Source organism: Diachasmimorpha longicaudata, chromosome 15, assembly GCF_034640455.1.
Source record: "Diachasmimorpha longicaudata isolate KC_UGA_2023 chromosome 15, iyDiaLong2, whole genome shotgun sequence".
NCBI lineage: Eukaryota > Metazoa > Arthropoda > Insecta > Hymenoptera > Braconidae > Diachasmimorpha > Diachasmimorpha longicaudata.
In genome coordinates, this window is record NC_087239.1 from 6,652,983 (window position 1) to 6,668,644 (window position 15,662).

Genomic DNA, 15,662 nt, shown 5'->3' on the forward strand with positions numbered 1-15,662 from the left:
GGTCCAATTGAACTTTGGGTTATAAAAATTAAAATGCCACTTAAAATTGGGATGCACCAATTAGGCTTCTCATGGATTGAAATAATTTTTCCGTTTTATTCACAAACAAAAATTAATCTAATTCTGGTGATAATTTTTTTTTAGTTTCTGGTGGAGAAATAAGGCACTCGATAATTGCTTAGAAAAAATGATATCTTCATTCACTCGTTTAAGTAAATCTTACAGTACCGTTTAACATCTATATATATTAATTAATTAAAAATGTTTATACATTTAATCTAGAGGTAAAGCAGAGATTTTTTCAGGAAGAGGGGTTATTCGTTATCGTTCCCACTCGTTTGAAGGTACACGGGGGTTTGGCCACTCTGCGCCACTTGGATTATCTGTGGTTGGGCTTGTATCGGTGCTGCTTGGATGATTATCGGCTGATTACTGCCCCCTTGTACTTGCATTCTAATCATTTGTAGTTGTTGGGGGGTTAGTTGAATCTGAAACGTTTGAATGGCAATAACAATGGAGAAATTTTAGGGAATAAGTGAAATAATGATATGATGTAGACAATATCTAAGTTGCAAAACTTTAGTTAAAAAAAAAAGAAAAATAATACTAACAGGTATTTGCTGAATATCCCCGTTAGGTGTAACAATCTGTTGTACTATCTGTATTCCTCCAGTTTGCGGCGAAGTCTGTTGCGGCTGTTGTTGAAGCTGTATAACTTGCTGGCCACCTCCCTGCTGAGGACTCTGCACAGTGACGGTTTGAGCGGTACTCGTTGTCGTCGACTCCTGATCAACTGAACTGCCAATATTAATCGTCTGTATCTGTCCCGCATTGGGTTGAACAATTTGTATAGGCTGTGCTGCACCATTATTCTGAACACTCTGATTAGCAGATGCTTGTTGCTGTGCCAATTGAAAATAATAATGCACCTGATCCGAATTCATTACTGTACGAACACCGTCCGACTGGGCTTTACTCTGTTTCAATTCGTCTCTCGGTACAATGTCGATAAGAAAATCAAATTGATCATACTTTGTTATTGCCATTGCAATATCATTACGCTGGAGTGTTCGTCTTTTATTATCCTCAGTGTGCACCCACGCGCGCAGGGTTAACTCGTGAATGAATATTTCAGCTGCTTTTGAAAATAACATTGGTGCCTCGGCGCTGATCATCTTCACGTCACCGTCCAACTTCATTATTTTTTTTATCCTCGCCAGAGGCAGGGATTGTGTCTTCAAATCCATCTAGAATTTTCATAATGAATATGCAATCATCAATTTTTCATAGTTAAAGATATTCAAATATCTTTTACTATTTAATCTAGATCATACGATTCCATTAATGATCTTTAATAATAGTATTGTTGTGTATTAAATTGCTTCAAAAAATTAAAAAAAAAAATCATAAATATGAAAACGCTAATATCATCGACAAATGAAATAATTATTAAATAATATTAATTAAAATGAAGTTAGACAATAGCTCACTCTACTAAAAAATGACAATCATCATTACACTGTGATGAAATCATACCGCGCTAACTGTTGCTATTTTTTTAATTTCTTCAGTTATTTTCGGCCAGAAGGTAAGCAGTGCCTGTTGTGCTTCAGAACTCCCCGGAGATGCTATCTGGAGATCTCCATTTGAATCTATCGGATCCTCCACTTCGCTGTCTTGATTTCTGAAATATCGTGTAAAATTTATACATTCTCACTCCAGTTCAAAAACATTTTCCCGTATTTATGGAATTATTTGTCTTATCCCTTGGGTGTCTTCGCATGAATAAGACGAATTCACACAATTGTCGAGGCATTAGATGTTTTAACAATGCACACGGACCGAGATAATTGTCATCATAATATTTTGGAGGAAAATATAACCTATAAAATTCCTCAAAGATGCTTTACTTACGCATTAACAAAGAACACAGACATTGCTGGATGGCGAATGTCTTCTCGATAATTACTAGTTACACTTGCTCCAACTTATCACTGATTCCACATTTATGAGGTTTAAATTATTAACAATAAATTATCAATTTATGACAATAAACAATTAGTGAGGTTAGACGACTTCGAAGCTCTTGTAATGGCGTTTTGGTGAGCTGTGCTGTGCTATAGTTTTCCTCCGGCAAAGGGGACAACTTCTGAAGATAAGCCGGGAAATTTGAAAAGAAAAGACATGCGATAAAGGTACCACTGTTTTAGTTCGTCTGATGATGGATTCATTTATATATTTATTTTTCAACGAATACTCTATGCTGTGAAATTTGATGATTTTCAAAAGTAATTGTATGAAAAGTTTATATAACAAAAGTACTTGGGTACCCTTAAAACACGAAAGAGAGTACTTGGCAATTCATAAATTGGATAAAATAAAAAAAATAATTATTCCATTTAATTGAATTAATTCATTCAATTTATTTAACGCATACATTTACTGAAGCCTATTAATATCATATAAATTCATCGTCGATTTGGAATCTTAGGTAGGAATGGCAGGTTCGTCAGTTAATTATGCATTGCTTTGTAGCTACTCAATTTTTGAAATATATGATTAAGTACTTGTTTGGACGTGGAAATTGGTGAATTGTTAATTCTGATTATCTCCCCGAACTCGCGAATGTAGTAATCGAGCTCAGACTCGTCTGAGGAGCCTGTCAATAGAATGTATTTATTTGTCAGTTGCGACAGTTTGAGTAAATCGGAACTGAATTCCTCATCGAGGTCAAAGAGCTCCAGGGCAGGGGGAGGTAGCTCTTGGAAACTCGGGGGAAAGACCTACAAATAAAATTAACTTGTTATGTAATTTTTTGTTTTTTTTTTTTCATTTTTTTACCATTTAATTTAGAAAAGAACAAAACAGTCATTACTGAGGGCTGCGTAGGTGGTAATGGTGTCTCGAAATGTGGCCTTATGAGGGTCAATGGATCGTGGTCAACTCCAAGAACTTCGTAAGCTTTAATGCACTCGGGAACCATTGACAAATTAATGGAGTAGAAGTGGTGTTTAAAAAGTTTTGTATACTCTCGGGGTATGTCTATGGTGTCGAGATCCTGAATGCAGACTTTTGGGTTTTCCGCTTCTATTGTGATGTCCGGGACATACGTATAGTCTGGATACTGCAATCATGAAAATTGAAACTACAACCGATGTACACAAGGAGAATTGTTTTACATAAATACTAGGCTTTTATTTGAAATATTTTTGTGTGAAGGAATAAATAAATAAATACATGAGTAAATGATTAATTCATCACCTCAATTTCGTCCAAATGAAAACTCTTGGACACTTGTTCTTGGGACTGAAAGAATTGAAATATCATATCTCTTAAGATTTCGTTTTGCTCTTTCTCGATATAGCAATCAGTCAAACACCGAGAGGAGCCTAGAACGACTAGTTTTCCTGTACTCGTGGGTGATGAGTAATACGCACAAACTGGTCTATTCATTGGGGTGGCTAGGGTACCCGTTGATAGGGCCACTGTTGAAGGTTGCACGACATTCAATGTCGCCCCATAAGGATAAATGAAATTTATATGCCTGAGGATATTAAAAAAAAGTAAATTAAATACTCCCCCATTTTTGATAAATCACATTGAGGGCCACTATTATACATTTTCGTCAATATATAGAAGAACTTTTCTTATGAAATTTTATACTGACGTGAAGTCGTCGCGATTATGTACAAATCTCGAATTATTTGATAACCCCTGGGTGATGGTGCACTCCTTAGGATGCAGTGTTTGATTGTAATTCATTCTCACGACGAAGTCTATTAACAAAAAAACAGTAACAATCATCTCAAAGAATAGTCAAAAGATTTATTTTTCAAAGCGATGTTTACCGTTGTTCACCATGATTCCAAACTCTTCGAGCAAAAAATTGATATTAGTATTCAATTTATTTTCTCCCCCTTCACTAAGCATCACTAGGACATTTCCTCCACCATTTATGAATCCTCTGATTGAATTCATCTCCAGTTCCGTGAATTTACTCCGCGGCTCGGCCAGCACCAGGACTTGGCCGTTGGCCAAAGTCTCTTGAGATAATACTTCATTATTCCTAAATATTATTAAAAATCAAATCGATTGACGAGTAAATTTCAATTAATCGAGCGATTCTAATTTCAGCAATCGAACTGTAATTAGTATACTATCGTATGGTCATTGAATTTGATTAATTACTAGTCGGTTTGTGGTTCAGAAGTTATTACCTATAATGAAGGGTAATAATGTTAAAAATCTATGGAACTTTTTATATGCAAATGAAAGCAATTAATCAACAACAAATGATAAATTCAGCTTACTCGACAAATTTCCACTTCTGCTTCAGCTTCCTCTGTAAAATCTTGAATTCTTCGTTGAGTCTTCTCTCATTCTTCGAAGCATCGAAAATAATAACATGCTTGTCGTTTTCCGCACTATCTACAGCCGAATTCATGCTTAAATAATATCGACAATAAATTATCGTAATTGAGAGAAATGTCAAAGCAAGTACTATTCCAATATTTTTCGCAGTAAAACCCGTTATCGTTGTCAATAACAACCGATCACAACACTAGAGACGTCAAAAGTCACTCAGTAATTGGCCCAGGGAGGCCAACCAATCACAATACTCCATTGGCACATTTCCATCTTTCTCCGCCTTGTCATATCGTTGAAAAGCGCATCTTTGAGAAGTGACTGGTTTAACCTGTGCAACGATCAACAACTATATCGGCCATGTTTTGAGGGAGGGAGAGAGAGAGAGTGTGTGTGTGTGTGTGTGTGTGTGTCTGTCTGTGTGAGACAATTATTGAAACACATCAACAAATAATAATGGCTGATAAACTAAGAAAATATGAAAAAATTGATTTCCTGGGAGAAGGGCAGGTGAGATTTGCGAAGCAAATGTGTTATTAAAATTTGAGGTTAATTGTTGATTTGTTTCGAATAGTTCGCTACGGTTTACAAGGCTAAAGACTCAGAAACTGGCCACATCGTAGCTGTAAAAAAGGTTTGAACGCTGTGATTATTTATAAATGCCAATATTCAAGTCTCCATGGTTTTTTGGTTATTAATTAACCTTTATAAGGGATTTCATATTATCACTGAATAAAATTATAGATCAAAGTGGGCAGTAGAGCTGAAGCTAGAGATGGTATTAATCGCACTGCACTGAGGGAAATCAAATTACTGCAAGACTTAAAACATGAAAATATTATTGGATTGCTGGGTGAGTATAATTTAAAAAAGGAAAGGCATCGCATCGATCTTATGAACAATTGTAGAACTCGTAATGTTCATTCTTTACCTTGATCTTCTAGTAGAATGAACAGAATAGACGTAAAAAATCTCGAATTGGAGGTTAAAAACTTTGTCGGTTTATTATTATTAAATGATAGAATTTAAAAATAATTTACAGATGTATTTGGTCACAAATCCAATGTATCCCTGGTATTTGATTTTATGGACACCGATCTTGAAGTGATAATCAAGGATAACAGTATCGTATTAACAACAGCAAACATAAAATCATATATTATCCAGACTCTGCAGGGACTGGATTACCTTCACTTCAACTGGATACTCCACAGGGATTTGAAGCCAAACAATCTCCTGGTGGACAGCAAGGGTGTTCTTAAGATCGGTGATTTTGGCTTGGCTAAATTCTTTGGTTCTCCAAATAGAATAAACACTCATCAGGTAGTAACAAGATGGTACAGATCACCAGAATTACTGTATGGGGCAAGATTGTATGGGACTGGAGTCGATATGTGGGCTGTGGGATGTATTCTTGCTGAATTATTACTTAGGGTTCCTTTTTTGCCTGGGGAGTCTGATCTGGATCAGCTGACGAGAATTTTCCAGGTGAGGTATTTTCCGTCTTTCAAGTCAATATTGAAAATATTCTATTTAATGCATATTCGGAATGTGTAATATAAATCATTTTTTATACAAACAATGAGGATTTGTTTAAAACCATTTTCAGACACTGGGAACACCAACAGAAGAGACATGGCGAGGAATGAAAGAACTACCAGATTTTATTCAATTCAAACCATTTCCAGGCACTCCGTTGAAACACATATTCACAGCAGCTGGAGACGATCTGCTTGACCTAATAGCCCGTTTACTGAGTATAAATCCCCTGGACAGATGTACTTGCGACCAGGCCCTACAGATGCACTACTTCAGCAACAAACCAGCCCCCACTGTAGGTTCAAGATTGCCCCTGCCCCACGCAATAAAGAAACAGCCCGAGGAGAAACCCAGTCTCAAGAGGAAATTATTGGAATCTGTGGATGGAGGCAGTCTGGCCAAACGATTACAATTCTGATGTTGGGATACTAGATTTCAATTAGGTGTACGAGGAATTAATTGAGCAGTAATGTGGCACGCTGAATTACGAGGCGTAAAAGAGGAAATTGATAGTGGGAATTGTTTTTGGAGTTATTTTTCTAAATAAGATGAACTAATTTAATTCATGTGATACTGAGACAAATGATGATTCAATTAAAAAATAGAGTTTGAAATCAATAAAGTTTTTAAAATCATTCGACTGATGAGATTTATTTTAATTTATTTAGGCTTATGTTTCTCAAATAACAAGAGATACTTGTGAGGATTATACAGCGGACAAAATTTAATTTTCCATAGGATCAAATTACTGACCAGGTTTTCATCGACAATAATTCTTTATTACACCTGTAATCCTCAAACCCGAAGGTCTGCCTACCGTTGAAATGTTCAATGATTCATATACGTAGGTTATGCAGAGTGGAGTGAAGTATAGAAAGAGAAAAATTCTGACCATGAGTTCCAAGTATCGATCTTGAATTTTTTCACGGGGAAACTGAACTTTTGCCATAAGCAAATTGTTTCGGCCAAGTAAATGTCTATACCGTTTAAAGTCAAGCCGTAGAAACCTTAAAATTTAATGATTATAAGCCTAAAGAATTATCGTCGGTAATCAGCAATATTTGAACCTGTTAGAAATTTAAGGCTTTCCGTTGTACCCACACCCCCAGACAATACAATAAAAAAACAAGTAGACCTACTGGAAAAATAGACGTTAATATCGTACAAAGTCGCCAATAATTCCATGATAATTCAATAGTTTATTTGACTATGTCACACCCCCTTGAAAAGAATCTGACAATAGTCAGATCCAGCCATTATCATTAGATATACCATTAACAATGGCTGCTCGTCACATTACCTCGTGAAGAAATTTCTCTGCACAAGTTCTAATAAACCAATAAAAATGAATGTAGTGACAGCGATAAAATTATATATCACCCGGATGACGGAGGAAACTGGTCCCGGCATGAAGGTACTCTTGATGGACAAGCAGACGGTAAAACCATTTCCCTCAGCTTTGAGGTTATATTATTATGTCAAAGCTGATCGAACACAATGACCCCGTTGCCCGATTATTTTGGTTTTTCAGACGAGTATTGTGAGTTTGGTTTACAGTCATTCGGAAATATTAATGAGGGAGGTGTATCTATTTGAGAAAATTGATGCTGTGGTTCGGAGTGAGGCTCTGAGGCATTTAAAGTGTATTGTATTCATCAGACCGACCAAAGAGAATGTTGCTCTACTTTGTAATGAGCTAAGAAATCCAAAATACGGGACGTATAACATATGTAAGTGGCATTTAGGATCCTTATAAATGATTCACCACATGAATAATTTGATTTTGACGTTTTCTAATAATGTCCATGATTTCATTGAAATAACTTATCAGTGCCGTGGTTTCCTTAGATTTCAGTAACATCATCCCAACCGCTGATATTAAACTTCTCGCTGATAGCGATGAGCAGGAAGTTGTCAGGGAAGTTCATGAACATTATGCCGATTACCTAGCTATTAATCCACATTTATTTTCCCTTGGGATTCACGCATGTTCTGAAGGTATTGAAGCAATATATAATTCTCTAAATTATGAGTAAAAATTGATATTTCAGTATTGGGTATTGATATTACTTTCTATGGTAGAACTTTTATTACTGAATTATTGATACTTTCAACATAAAAATTTGATTCTCTCAGGTTTAACATGGAAGCCAGAATATCTACAGCGGAGTTGCGAGGGGATAATTTCGGTGCTGCTATCCCTGAAAAAATGCCCCTATATTCGTTATCAGAGTAGTTCCAAAATGACCAAGAGGTTGGCAGAGAAGATTCGAGAAGTGCTGACCAAAGAGTCAAATTCCTTTAAATTCAGACAAGAGACTGATCCTATCCTGTTGATTTTGGATAGAAGGGATGATCCTGTGACACCTTTGTTGAATCAGTGGACATATCAGTCCATGGTCCACGAATTATTGACTATTAATAATAATCGGGTTGATTTGTCCCACGTTAAGGGAATTTCTAAGGAGCTAAGAGAGGTGGTTTTGAGTGCTGAGCATGACGAGTTTTATGCTGAGGTAAAATTTCTCAAGCTTAATTGGTAAATTTTCTTAAACAATAATCATTATATAATCGTTGTTGATGTACAGAATTTATACTTGAACTTTGGAGAAATTGGACAGACGATTAAAGAATTGATGGAGGAATTTCAACGAAAAGCAAAGAAACATCAGAAGGTGGAGAGTATCTCTGATATGAAAAACTTCGTTGAGGCCTATCCACTGTTCAAAAAAATGTCGGGAACAGTTTCGAAACACGTGACGGTTGTCGGTGAATTGTCAAATCTAGTCGGGCAACATAATTTGTTGGAAATTTCGGAGACGGAGCAGGAACTTTGCTGCCAGAGTGAACATTCTAATCAGGTAATTCATAGGAGTGAATTCAAGTAGAGCAAAGGTAGGGCATCATTTTTTTCCTCTCACAAGTTTTTTTATCAAGAGATAATATTTTACACAGCTTCAGAAAATAAAAAAATTGCTAAACAATCCCAAAGTGCGAGACATTGACGCTACGAGATTAGTAATGCTGTATGCTCTTCATTACGAGAAATATACGAATAATGAGATTGGGACTCTTGTTGAAATGCTAAAGAAACGAGAAGTTCCAGAAAAATACACGAGGGTATGAACATAATATTTAATAAACATTCATCATAATTTCAAAATCAATAATTATGAATTTAACCTTGTGGTAATTGTCCTAGCTGGTGTATAATATCTTGGAATACAGTGGTATAAACATAAGGCAGTCGAATTTATTCGATCGTGAGGCTGTAGCGAAAATAACAAAAAAATTATTTAAAGGATTGAATGGAGTTGACAACGTCTACACTCAACATAATCCTCTTTTAACTGAAATCCTCGAGGATCTTATTAAAGGAAAATTAAATATGCAAATCTATCCCTACCTCGGTAATATGATCATGACGAAAAGGTAATATCAATCTGTTGAACAATACTTCAATGAATGTCAATTCATTGCTATCCATGACTTTTATATGAAAGATAAATGAGCAAAATTATGGTCAAGAATTTTTATAAAGTCATTTTTAAAAATTTCACGACAAATTCTACAAATACTCCATTCAATTTTTTTCTTTTTTTCATCACAGAACTCAAGATGTTATTGTCTTCATCATCGGTGGTGTTACATATGAGGAGAGCCTCGCAGTCTACAATCTGAATAAACAAAATCCTGGAGTGAAAATAATCCTTGGTGGTACAACAATTCACAATTTTGAGAGTTTCTCTGGGGAAATTGTCTCGGCAATTGACGGTGTAGCATCAAAATATAAATCGAGAAATCATTGATTTTCACTGACGAACTGATTTTCAAAAAATATTTATACGGCATTCCTCTAAACGACATATATCGTAAAACCGGTGAATCTGCTCGTATCTAGACTTTCATATTATCCACTGATGGGTTTTCAACCTTTTTCTTTCAATTTATATTCTTGTTATTTATCCCAGTGTAAAAGTACAATGAATTTATTCTTGAATAAAATGATTTGGCTGTATGATTCCCGAAAAATAATATTTCAATGGTATTTTTTTCTTCAAATGCAGAGAAAAATATACACGAAATTTTACACTACTTTGTCTCATGAAAAAATGGATCTAAATTATCAAAAGGTTCCGCACTTATATCAATAAATTGATTACACATAAGGAAGAAAACAAAATAACATTTTAATAACTTTTAATTCATCATATTGGAGAACACTAGAAAATTGTTGAACATGGCTTATGGCTTCCTCTCTTCGTATACACTCTCACATCTCTTTTGCGTAAATATACATGGGTGTTGATACATAGTATCTATATTATTCAAATGATAACTTTTATTACCTATATATATATATGTGTATATATATATATATAAATTTATTTTTCTTGCAAAAAAAAGTTCAATTTGCCCACATTTTCTCCAACGCGAACTTTCTTATAATATTCCATAAAATATAAAATATCCAATTCGTTATTTATTTAACAATACCCGTGCAAATAGCGTAAGAGACCATAGCCACGGCAGCGAAAATTCCAGCCAATATTTGATTCCTCATTTTATGGGGAAATTCAGGATCAGCGTCCTTGCTCAACCTCGTTTCGTTCTCCTTTGATTTAATTTTTTCGTACTTCTGATAATCAGCCTCGAAATATCTCTGGGATATGCGTGAAACGAATTTCCCAAGGTTTGTGCATGCCTTGAGGTGATTCTGAAGTGATGGATTCGGCAATGGTATTTTCAACAGAGGCGCCAAGTAAGAGAAGACTATTGCATCGAGATATGTAGGCTGCGAACCGTAGAAATAATCAGAATCACCAAGTCTCGTTGACAGAAGATTTATGCACTTCTGGGCTTCGGCGTATATTTTATTCTCGATTGCAGTCGTCACCTCCTCGTGGGGGAAAAGGGATTCTATCATGGCACGTGCGTGTTTCTGGTATTTTGAGGGATAGTAAAAATTGAGGGGAAAGGGTATTGCTTTTGCGTACCAGGGACGGATGAAATCGGTGAAATTTCGTTGGTCGATCCACCTGCAATTCACTGGCTTTTGTTAGGGGAAGAGGCAGTAGAATTTAGTGAATTTCAACTAAATTTTCAGATAGTTTTATGGCAAGAGCTAAAATTATGACAATTTTATTTTATTGTCATTTGAAAACAGTAGCAAAGTAGTAAAACGAGATAAATTGACGCATCTCTGAATGAAAGTTGTGAGGAATATCCCCGAATTTAAGAGAGCTTGAGGATTTTTTAAAACTACATTGGTTATACTCCTCAACTCACTCTACAAAAAGTATTTTGATAAAATTTTCGATAAGTGCTCTAGATTCCAAGAAGTTCATCAAAAACTGATCAGTAGTCAAAAGTCACTGATTTCGTTTTACCATTTCGCTTCTGGACACCATAATGAAAATGGGTTGAAAAATTTATTTTTTTTTGTGCATGATTGCCACTATTCTAGTGCATTTAATAATTGCCATCTCCACTCACCATACAAATTGAACAGCTGGATACAAGCTCTCCTTGAGCATGTACTCATAACTGAGAACCTCGGAGCATTGTTTAGATGATAAATGGAAGTCTGCATTATAATTACGTTTACGAAATAATTCAACGATGTCTTGGATTGAATCGAGCGAATTAACGCCAGCTTTGAGTACCGGTAAGTGGCCGCGAGGAGTCCTGAAGGGATTGCTTGTTGGATTCACTGTCAGCGGCACTCCACTGAACTTAGCGTAGGCCTGGAAGCAGAGCCAGTCCTATCATTTAACTATACCATCATGTATAATGGAAGTATTTAATAGGAAAATTTGAAAAGCTATTTTCTGGCAGTATCGCAATTATCTTAAATTTCTATTTGAGGAAATCAAAAGCTAGATGATTCAATACTAACCAGAACTTGTAGACATGGAATATCCGCGGATGGTAGGCCCCAATCTCCCTTCCAAACATTCAACTGATACTCATCATTGAAATTCATATTAGAGGATCATTAGCCGTCAATGAGAAATTAATTAACCTTTTAGTCATTAAAATTTTTGTTGAGACAATCTTTTGAAATAGTCTCGAGCTGACGACGAATACTGTATTTGGCTAACCTAAAAACAACTGAACGTCGTTGTCGCGATTGTTGTGTTTTGCCCCGGAAGAGCGCCCCAAATTTCGTGAAGAGAAAAACGGGCGGCGGGGGGAGGGGGACAAAACTACACGTGACACGTAATGGACGGTCACGTGTCTACAAATGGTACGTAGGCCATAGAATGAACATACTCTCTTCGTAGTCGATGCCCATTTTTCAAATCGTAACTATTGCGACATAATGCCTGAGCTACAACTCGTGTGAATTGCAGGATATAGAGAAAAATTCAGTTCTAGAGGGTAAGAATGCCCTCAGGAGTGAGGGAAACGCACAAAAAATTGTTTTCTCCCTTGAGTTTTCCAGCCTCAATTCAAAATTCCCGCGATTGAGCAGTTCGGTCACTTTGGCGACATCCAATGAAACTTTTTATTACATATATATACCTCCATAGGCATATCTATGGAGTATGCGTCGGTAATCGAATTTTCAAGTGAATTTATAATCAATGAAGAATACCGACTCCAATAGTTGATATTTGTCTCGTTGAAAACATTAACAATGATGGATTACGAATTTAAAATAAAAACCCAGAAAGACAGAACTAAAGTTGAGGATTTGTTTGAGTTTGAGGGATGCAAAGTGGGACGTGGCACTTATGGGCATGTCTATAAAGCCAGGCGTAAAGAGGGGTTAGGTTTTTTTTGACAATTTTCTCTTGTCAATTCCTTACTAAAAATGTTATTTTTTCGTTGTTACTTCCGAAAATAATTTTCGAGAAACTGAATTGTGAAAATTATCCTGTAATGAAAAAAATGTCTCAATTCTGTTTATTTTGTGTGTTTATGGTCGAGACGAAGCTTATTATTTATATTTAACGTTAAAAATTTCCTTCTCTTTGGCATGTTAGTTTTTTTTTAACAACGGCATGTTTCAATATTGATATAATATTTTATGGACAATATGAAATATGCAAATGAAATATGAAATATTGATTAACAAAAACACTCTTGGATATGTGGAAGTTCTATTTAAGTAACTCTTATCTTTATACCCTATATTTTGTATGTCCAGAATTCCAGATGCTGAATTTAAATCTCGACCCGACACAAAGGATTTCGGTCTTAAACAAATTGAGGGTACGGGCCTGTCTATGTCAGCATGTCGAGAAATAGCAGTAGGTTATTTCTACTCAGTTTTTGTATAGAATCTTGTGTGATATGAAATTTTAATTTACTGATTTGCCATTTCAGTTACTCAGGGAATTGAAGCATATCAACGTGATAACGCTGATTCGTGTTTTTCTCTCTCATAATGATCGTAAAGTGTCACTGTTGTTTGATTTTGCAGAGCATGATCTATGGGTAATGTTTTTTACCGTTCATCAACAGCATTTTCGCTCCCAATTCTATTATATAATGCTTGTGAAATAACATTCTCAACTTTTTAATATCGAATTGCAATTCTTGTCCACAGCATATAATCAAATTTCACAGAGCAGCAAAAGCCAATAAAAAACCAGTGATGGTACCTAAAGGAATGGTTAAATCACTCTTATATCAAATATTGAATGGTATACATTATTTACATTCCAATTGGGTTCTTCATCGGGATTTGGTGAGTCACTTTGTAACTTGACAATAAAAATAAAAATTAACATCACAAGTAAGGTTTTTTCATACCCACTTAAATTCAATGGACTAAGACTGTATTTCGCCCATAGAAACCAGCGAATATATTAGTAATGGGAGAAGGAAACGAGAGAGGTCGTGTAAAAATAGCCGATATGGGATTTGCAAGATTATTCAATGCTCCACTAAAACCTCTAGCTGACCTCGACCCTGTAGTGGTAACCTTCTGGTACAGAGCACCAGAACTACTCTTAGGAGCGAGGCATTATACAAAAGCAATTGGTATAAATATCTCCAGCTATTCAATAATTCCGTTCCCGATTTCTTGATATTTCACAATGAACCTTTATTCTGATGATTTTAGACATTTGGGCCATAGGATGTATATTTGCAGAACTATTAACTGCCGAACCAATTTTCCACTGTAGACAAGAGGATATTAAAACGAGCAATCCTTACCATCATGAACAATTAGATCGGTGAGTCATGCTGAAGTGGATCCTAATATTGTAGAACTATTTAGCATTCCCGAGTAATAAATATAAAAAAAAGCTACACAATGATTGAGCACTTGGAAGTAATTTTTCGATGTTTGCATACAGAATATATTTTATATAGTATGCATTATCATTCAATGGAAGTGATTCAGATTAAACGGGTTAACTAGTAACTTTGAAATTTGGTTTTCTATTCAGATGACTGTGTGATGAATGTACGTGTCAAAATCAAATTATTGTGCGGTAATTGGTTCAACTACTACATTTGATAGATAATTCTTAAATTGTTTTTAATGTGGCTCACAGAATATTCAATGTCATGGGTTTTCCATTGGAGAAAGACTGGGAAGATATTAAGAAGATGCCAGAGCATCCTACGTTACTGAAAGACTTTAAAAGATCAAAGTGAGTAATATTTGAAACTTACATTGGCCGAAAATGTGGCGAAAAAAATTAAAAAATAATGTATAAAAGATAATGCTTCTTTTTTTCTCAGTTATGCCAACTGTTCCTTGACGAAATATATGGACCGGCATAAGATAAAACCTGATAGTAAAGCATTTAATCTGGTAAGTTTCACTATAAAGCTGGGTAAATCACAATTTTAAAAGTTTGATAAAAACTACTTCTCAAAATATAACTGTAAATATAATTGTCAGCTTAATTTGATTTACATTACAGCTGCAAAAATTATTGATGATGGATCCTAACAAGCGAATAACGTCGGAACACTCAATGCAAGATGCCTATTTTCAAGAGGAACCACTGCCAACACAAGAGTAAGTAGACATTTACACATACCATCAGTTTACAATGCAGCTTTCGCATAAATGGATTTAATTGACCAATTGTTTAGCATATTTGCTGGTTGTCCAATCCCTTATCCAAAACGAGAGTTTTTGACTGATGACGATACTGAAGAGAAGACAGAGAACAAAGCTCGACAAAATCAACAGCAAACGGTAATAAATCAGCAATTAATGAATTATATAATAGAATTAATGGTGCTCATTGCCGAATCTTGAAACCCTTTTTAATTTTATACATTTGTTTTATAAAAATAGCAACAACAGCAGCCAACGCAGCCGCAACAGGGTAATAGCGAACACAGTCACGGTCAAAATCAAAAACGAGTGCGACTGAATGGTCCTCACGGGGCACCGGAATTCCATCAACATCAGACTCATACAATGACTCATCAGCAGCCACCCGGTATGGTTTATTCAACTGCACAGTCAGCTCAGCCAGCCAATTTCCATCAGCGTTACTAGTCGACCAATTTAGTCATTGATTTACTAATGTTTGACAAAGAATAATCCTCGCAGCTGTTGGTGGAATCAATTGCTACATTGTTCAATTCAAATATAAATTAATAATTAATTCAGTATTTTTCTTACTTATAATTATTTCTCCAAAATGAAATGATTGTCTATTATTATGAATTAGTGGATAAATAGACAATTATTAAAAATAATTATTTCACCCATAAAACGTACAAGTTAACTAAGAAAAAATTTTCATCCAAACCGAGTACAACTCGTTACCATC

General features: G+C 35.4%; 6 protein-coding genes across 10 annotated transcripts; 3 read left to right on the forward strand and 3 right to left on the reverse strand.

The window, feature by feature from the left end:
• Positions 1-174: 174 nt before the first annotated feature.
• On the reverse strand, positions 175-2,119 carry LOC135169747 (nuclear transcription factor Y subunit gamma). 2 transcript variants are annotated; one of them, XM_064135018.1, is made up of 4 exons: positions 1,915-2,119; positions 1,537-1,684; positions 612-1,247; positions 175-488 (listed from the first exon to the last, which is right to left on the reverse strand). In XM_064135018.1, the coding sequence occupies exons 1-4, from the start codon at positions 1,935-1,937 to the stop codon at positions 315-317; spliced, it is 981 nt and encodes a 326-aa protein (XP_063991088.1). In that variant the 5' UTR covers positions 1,938-2,119; the 3' UTR covers positions 175-314. The 2 variants fall into 2 exon arrangements, with proteins under 2 accessions (XP_063991088.1, XP_063991089.1); XM_064135019.1 differs by lacking the exon at positions 1,915-2,119 and having other exon boundaries at positions 1,491-1,631.
• Positions 2,120-2,366: 247 nt separating this feature from the next.
• LOC135169745 (intraflagellar transport protein 52 homolog) lies at positions 2,367-4,618 on the reverse strand. 4 transcript variants are annotated; one of them, XM_064135015.1, is made up of 7 exons: positions 4,311-4,419; positions 4,189-4,217; positions 3,849-4,066; positions 3,668-3,776; positions 3,262-3,544; positions 2,876-3,124; positions 2,370-2,783 (listed from the first exon to the last, which is right to left on the reverse strand). In XM_064135015.1, the coding sequence occupies exons 3-7, from the start codon at positions 3,976-3,978 to the stop codon at positions 2,514-2,516; spliced, it is 1,041 nt and encodes a 346-aa protein (XP_063991085.1). In that variant the 5' UTR covers positions 3,979-4,066; positions 4,189-4,217; positions 4,311-4,419; the 3' UTR covers positions 2,370-2,513. The 4 variants fall into 4 exon arrangements, with proteins under 4 accessions (XP_063991082.1, XP_063991085.1, XP_063991084.1 ...); XM_064135012.1 differs by lacking the exon at positions 4,189-4,217 and having other exon boundaries at positions 2,367-2,783; positions 4,311-4,618; XM_064135014.1 differs by lacking the exon at positions 4,189-4,217 and having other exon boundaries at positions 3,849-4,043; positions 4,311-4,452.
• A 69-nt stretch (positions 4,619-4,687) lies between these two features.
• Cdk7 (Cyclin-dependent kinase 7) lies at positions 4,688-6,541 on the forward strand. Its single transcript, XM_064135017.1, has 5 exons — positions 4,688-4,875; positions 4,940-4,999; positions 5,110-5,218; positions 5,408-5,853; positions 5,975-6,541. Exons 1-5 carry the CDS (start codon positions 4,822-4,824, stop codon positions 6,320-6,322), a joined length of 1,017 nt encoding a protein of 338 aa, XP_063991087.1. The 5' UTR covers positions 4,688-4,821; the 3' UTR covers positions 6,323-6,541.
• A 220-nt stretch (positions 6,542-6,761) lies between these two features.
• Vps45 (Vacuolar protein sorting 45) lies at positions 6,762-9,941 on the forward strand. Its single transcript, XM_064135008.1, has 8 exons — positions 6,762-7,342; positions 7,436-7,634; positions 7,753-7,902; positions 8,041-8,420; positions 8,493-8,765; positions 8,860-9,024; positions 9,107-9,336; positions 9,515-9,941. Exons 1-8 carry the CDS (start codon positions 7,250-7,252, stop codon positions 9,711-9,713), a joined length of 1,689 nt encoding a protein of 562 aa, XP_063991078.1. The 5' UTR covers positions 6,762-7,249; the 3' UTR covers positions 9,714-9,941.
• Positions 9,942-10,074: 133 nt separating this feature from the next.
• On the reverse strand, positions 10,075-12,118 carry LOC135169748 (metaxin-1). The gene is made up of 3 exons (XM_064135020.1): positions 11,804-12,118; positions 11,401-11,651; positions 10,075-10,943 (listed from the first exon to the last, which is right to left on the reverse strand). Exons 1-3 carry the CDS (start codon positions 11,888-11,890, stop codon positions 10,388-10,390), a joined length of 894 nt encoding a protein of 297 aa, XP_063991090.1. The 5' UTR covers positions 11,891-12,118; the 3' UTR covers positions 10,075-10,387.
• A 317-nt stretch (positions 12,119-12,435) lies between these two features.
• LOC135169743 (cyclin-dependent kinase 8) lies at positions 12,436-15,501 on the forward strand. The gene is made up of 11 exons (XM_064135011.1): positions 12,436-12,678; positions 13,061-13,163; positions 13,240-13,350; positions 13,463-13,603; positions 13,710-13,899; positions 13,982-14,096; positions 14,421-14,519; positions 14,611-14,683; positions 14,796-14,893; positions 14,971-15,076; positions 15,179-15,501. The coding sequence occupies exons 1-11, from the start codon at positions 12,548-12,550 to the stop codon at positions 15,383-15,385; spliced, it is 1,374 nt and encodes a 457-aa protein (XP_063991081.1). The 5' UTR covers positions 12,436-12,547; the 3' UTR covers positions 15,386-15,501.
• The last annotated feature ends 161 nt before the right edge of the window (positions 15,502-15,662 follow it).

Bases quoted from the DNA above. Each gene is read 5' to 3' on its own strand.
- LOC135169747 (XM_064135018.1), bottom strand. From the start codon at position 1,937: ATGTCTGTGTTCTTTGTTAATGC. The intron at 1,685-1,914 runs GTAAGTAAAGCA...ACGATATTTCAG, and splicing joins TCTGTGTTCTTTGTTAATGC to AAATCAAGACAGCGAAGTGG. The intron at 489-611 runs GTTAGTATTATT...CAAACGTTTCAG, and splicing joins GGGATATTCAGCAAATACCT to ATTCAACTAACCCCCCAACA.
- LOC135169745 (XM_064135012.1), bottom strand. From the start codon at position 4,444: ATGAATTCGGCTGTAGATAGTGCGGAAAACGACAAGCATGTTATTATT. The intron at 3,125-3,261 runs GTGATGAATTAA...TCATGATTGCAG, and splicing joins TTCATTTGGACGAAATTGAG to TATCCAGACTATACGTATGT. The intron at 2,784-2,875 runs GTAATGACTGTT...TTTTATTTGTAG, and splicing joins TACCACCTACGCAGCCCTCA to GTCTTTCCCCCGAGTTTCCA.
- Cdk7 (XM_064135017.1), top strand. From the start codon at position 4,822: ATGGCTGATAAACTAAGAAAATATGAAAAAATTGATTTCCTGGGAGAA. The intron at 4,876-4,939 runs GTGAGATTTGCG...TGTTTCGAATAG, and splicing joins ATTTCCTGGGAGAAGGGCAG to TTCGCTACGGTTTACAAGGC. The intron at 5,219-5,407 runs GTGAGTATAATT...AATAATTTACAG, and splicing joins AAATATTATTGGATTGCTGG to ATGTATTTGGTCACAAATCC.
- Vps45 (XM_064135008.1), top strand. From the start codon at position 7,250: ATGAATGTAGTGACAGCGATAAAATTATATATCACCCGGATGACGGAG. The intron at 7,343-7,435 runs GTAAAACCATTT...TTGGTTTTTCAG, and splicing joins TCTTGATGGACAAGCAGACG to ACGAGTATTGTGAGTTTGGT. The intron at 9,025-9,106 runs GTATGAACATAA...TAATTGTCCTAG, and splicing joins TTCCAGAAAAATACACGAGG to CTGGTGTATAATATCTTGGA.
- LOC135169748 (XM_064135020.1), bottom strand. From the start codon at position 11,890: ATGAATTTCAATGATGAGTATCAGTTGAATGTTTGGAAGGGAGATTGG. The intron at 11,652-11,803 runs GTTAGTATTGAA...CTCTGCTTCCAG, and splicing joins TTCCATGTCTACAAGTTCTG to GCCTACGCTAAGTTCAGTGG. The intron at 10,944-11,400 runs GTGAGTGGAGAT...AGTGAATTGCAG, and splicing joins CCAGCTGTTCAATTTGTATG to GTGGATCGACCAACGAAATT.
- LOC135169743 (XM_064135011.1), top strand. From the start codon at position 12,548: ATGATGGATTACGAATTTAAAATAAAAACCCAGAAAGACAGAACTAAA. The intron at 13,351-13,462 runs GTAATGTTTTTT...TCTTGTCCACAG, and splicing joins TTGCAGAGCATGATCTATGG to CATATAATCAAATTTCACAG. The intron at 13,900-13,981 runs GTATAAATATCT...TGATGATTTTAG, and splicing joins GCATTATACAAAAGCAATTG to ACATTTGGGCCATAGGATGT.